General features: G+C 44.7%; 1 protein-coding gene across 2 annotated transcripts; it reads left to right on the plus strand.

The window, feature by feature from the left end:
• Positions 1 to 255: 255 nt before the first annotated feature.
• LOC135372286 (BEN domain-containing protein 5-like) lies at positions 256 to 2,305 on the plus strand. 2 transcript variants are annotated; one of them, XM_064605932.1, is made up of 4 exons: positions 256 to 418; positions 1,274 to 1,340; positions 1,898 to 2,123; positions 2,195 to 2,305. In XM_064605932.1, exons 2-4 carry the CDS (start codon positions 1,332 to 1,334, stop codon positions 2,248 to 2,250), a joined length of 291 nt encoding a protein of 96 aa, XP_064462002.1. In that variant the 5' UTR covers positions 256 to 418; positions 1,274 to 1,331; the 3' UTR covers positions 2,251 to 2,305. The 2 variants fall into 2 exon arrangements, with proteins under 2 accessions (XP_064462002.1, XP_064462003.1); XM_064605933.1 differs by lacking the exon at positions 256 to 418 and having other exon boundaries at positions 784 to 1,340; positions 1,901 to 2,123.
• Positions 2,306 to 3,804: the final 1,499 nt, after the last annotated feature.

Consider the following 3,804-nt stretch of genomic DNA (forward strand, 5'->3'; position numbering starts at 1 on the left):
GCGGGTATTCATAGCCGAACACGCACTCGCCTGCAACCCGCTCATGTGCCGCCCGCGCTGCACTGCGTGACAAAAATTGCAGGTATATACGCCCGCACTACCCGCGGGCGCTTTGCAGGTAGCCACATTTACCACAGCATACTATTCTGAAGAGATGTGATATAATCCCGCGTACATGCAAGGTCCATGTCTAGTTTAGCGGCGCCACTCGATTTCAAACTTCTAATCTACATACCTGGATGGGATTTTATTTTCCTCTCCTATGCAGTTTGTCGAGTATGAAGGAAACACATTTTGCAAAAGCTAATAATAGTCATAGTTTGTTTAGTGTGATTGCTAGCACCCAAGTTGGCACGCTACTGGTAACGTACCGACTGACGTTCTTTCTCTGTTCGTGTGCAGTACTCAAGGGAACGTGGTATGTTTTTTTTTTTATTTGTCTATTTATTTAGGAATACTGCGAACCATAAAAGTTCCAGTTGCCATCTTGAGGCTCCAGGTTACCAGCAGACACTGTTATGGTTACTGGGTGGTTAAGGGCCAGGATGCAGTGCGGTGTATTTCTCCATCCGATTTGTGATTTATAAGATTCTGCATGTTAGCCCACTGTTCTTCTCAAACATTAACAAGCTGTAGGTAATTGGTTGTCTGACAGATATGTAATGTTGACAACAAAGCTTCTGCCCTGCCGAGTACGTGATAAACCGAAACAGTATCCGTTGTCTGCTTTTCACTTTTTAATAAAATATCTTTCCAAGAGGGAAAGGGCACCCTGTGCAAGCAATTATGCTAGTGATCTCAGTTTTTCATATATACATTAAAGCATGTGCCACAAACATTTAAACATTTTGTGATGCCGGAAGAACACTGTTCCGTTATGAACTGTGAAAGTGGTTAGGAAACCATACATAAAGTTTACGAGAAAAGTGACTGTAGTTGTTCACCTGTGGGCACTGAAAATGCTGATCAAAACACGATGCATTAGCGGGCCCCTGTCACAGTTACAAGTTACTGCGCCGCTAAGATAATGTGCCGCATCAGACCCCATGTCGCCCTCAAAAACTAGCAATTTCCTTGCCCACCATTTCCTGGTATTTGAAGGGGGATGTCCTTCCCATGATGAGAGGTGACGCAGAGCGGGACATGGAGGGAGAGTTGTCATGAGAGGATAATCATGTTCACGGCCAATCCTGTTCGGGAAGCAAAAGCCCTAACTAACGTCATACCTCTCTTGTTTATTTGTCTTTGCCCTCCAATCCTTGTTATTGTCCAGAGCCACCATCGACGGTTGCAAGAAATAGTCACTTCTTTCAGAATTCAACAGTGGAAAAATGTTCCAGGTAGGACATAGTGTGTACAAGTGTATTATCTCTCACCTTAGTTACCACGTCAGCATGTAACTATGGAAGTTCGTCACGCTCTCACAATCCCTTTAACTCTTGGATGCATTTCCCATGCTATCAGAAAAAAAAAGTATTCTGTCTCTCAGTGAGGCTTTTATACATGATGCTGCACATGACAATGTAGCTAAATGAATGCGTTATCACCACAGATAGGTTTTAACAGTATTACAGTTTACGAATTTTTGCAGTTTCTTCTCAAAGTTGGAAAAAGGGATAGCAGTGTCGCATATATCGTCAAAACTTCGCTTCCCTCGTGACATACCAGGCTTTTTTTTACATACAGGAACGCACAGAGGCTTTTGGTAGACCCAATTTTAAAACTTTTTCCGTGGTCACTTGGTGTTTGCATCCAAAATGCTTGCTGTATTCCTCCTTGCATCAGAACAACCTTCTTTCTTGTTGCACTACAGTGATTGATCTGTGACTATCATGCCGTTTCACATCTGTCTCCCTCTGTGCAGCTCAATCAGTCTGAGCGCATGTCTCTTTACTAGCAGGTGGATATAAGATACCAAGTCCAAGTAGGAAAAATGAAGCGGGACAGGGTTCTAGCACAGGAGGAGGACAGCATGTTCCTCAAAGAAGGCATGGTGGCCATTTGGGGAACAGCTATCCTCAACAATCGCACAGTAGCGGGCAAGCTGTCGAACAAGGCAAAAGCCAACGGGCAGACAGAAGTGAGCCCTGCACTCACTCCAAGGAAACTGGATGCCTTGAAAGGTACAAGATGTGTTTGTGCGACCATTATCAGTGTAGTTTTTACTCACATCCACAACGTAATTCACTAACAGGTGCCTATGGAGCGGTGAAGAGGCGTTCCGAGTCTCAGGACGATATCACAAAGTAGATGGCTAAAATCCGCAGCACGCTGAATGACAAATTAAAAAATTTGAAGAAGCACACCCTGTCTGATGTCTTCAAACGGTTGGGTTTGTAGTGGCCTAGAGTATGCTGCACGTGTTTCGGGGCCCACCTTTTGACCTCAGAATTCTGAGGTTGCCCCAGACCCCCTCAATCTCAGGCAACCTCGAGACCACAGGACCTGAGGCAACCTCAGAACCTCAAACCCTGATAACATCAGAACCTCAGACGTCCCAGAATGCCTCAAGACCTCAAAGGCTGAGGTAACCTCAGGATAGATTTTCAATAGGGTAATTTCAATAGGGCATAGGTGCAATTGCACTGTAGACGATGAATAAGACCGACGGGGAACTGGAGCCATTTTCTGTCGGACCAGGTCTTGCTCTTCCGTTGGCTTTGCCACCCTTTCCTCAACCTGACATGTTGACGTTAGAGAGGTTAACGACAAACTGTCCGAAGCAAGCAAGCCGTGGTAGTAGCGTGGGTGGAAACCGAGTGATGTCTGCCTGCCTAATCGGCGGCAAAACTTTTGTGAAAGCAAAGTGCAGCTTCCAAGTTGAGGACACCATGGTGTATGATGTCCGAATTGAGGCGAGTAGCCACATGATCTTACGCATATACAGGGTGCTTGCTCTAACGTGTCCAGAAATTATTTAAAGCGAGCGATAAAAGAAAAGCAAGTGGTACTTTTCTGCATAGATTGAGAAGTTACCCGTCAAAAACAACTCGTTACAAGTTAAGTTACCGTGTGCAAAATGTAACTAAGTTAATAACAAAGTTCTTAAGCCCGAAATGTAACTCGTAGTTACTGAGTTACTTAAAAAAAAGAACGAGCTACTTCCAAGTTACTTCGGACACAAAATAGCATTACGCAGGTGCAGCGCGCGTGAGCAGTTGAGTTGCCTGCGGAGGAGAGCAATACGCTTAGATCGTTTTCGTTTATGTCCAACAATAGAAGTCTCCCTGCTTGTAAACAAATGACGTCATAGTGTTCGACAGCGCCACAAATTTGGTAGAATTGAACTACACTCGAAGCTAGAGGTGAGCAAGGTCGCGGCCGAAAGCCACGGTCTTGAGGGGATTACGATATGGTCCCTTAAAGGGACGCGACCCTCGGTCCTGCTTTTCTTTCAATGGGAGGCAGCGAACAAGTGCCGGTTCGTGGAATCCAGCCCTCTCCTTCAGATTTGTTTCGGTTTCAGTCTGTTTATCAATGTCATGATGACGTTTCTCTGGTAGAGGTCTATTCCAACGCTTTGCATCTTACTCCCTGTGGGCGCACAATGATGCAGCTTCATTTCAATGGCAGCGGTTCTTACTTCCTGAATAAAATACTGTCATTGATTGAATATCACGTTTTATGGCAAAAAATGCCATGAAGGAACCGGAGGGAAAGCAAGAAAATATGTGGACGTGAGTGAAAAGCGAGTTAAAAGTAACTTGGAAATTAACCTAAGTTACGTTGGCAAAGTTACCTGAAAAAGGAACGAGTTCTGCTGAAAGTTACCACGGCGCAAAAGTACAGAGTTAAGTTACAAGT

Source organism: Ornithodoros turicata, unplaced genomic scaffold (genome assembly GCF_037126465.1).
Source record: "Ornithodoros turicata isolate Travis unplaced genomic scaffold, ASM3712646v1 Chromosome14, whole genome shotgun sequence".
NCBI classification, from domain to species: domain Eukaryota; kingdom Metazoa; phylum Arthropoda; class Arachnida; order Ixodida; family Argasidae; genus Ornithodoros; species Ornithodoros turicata.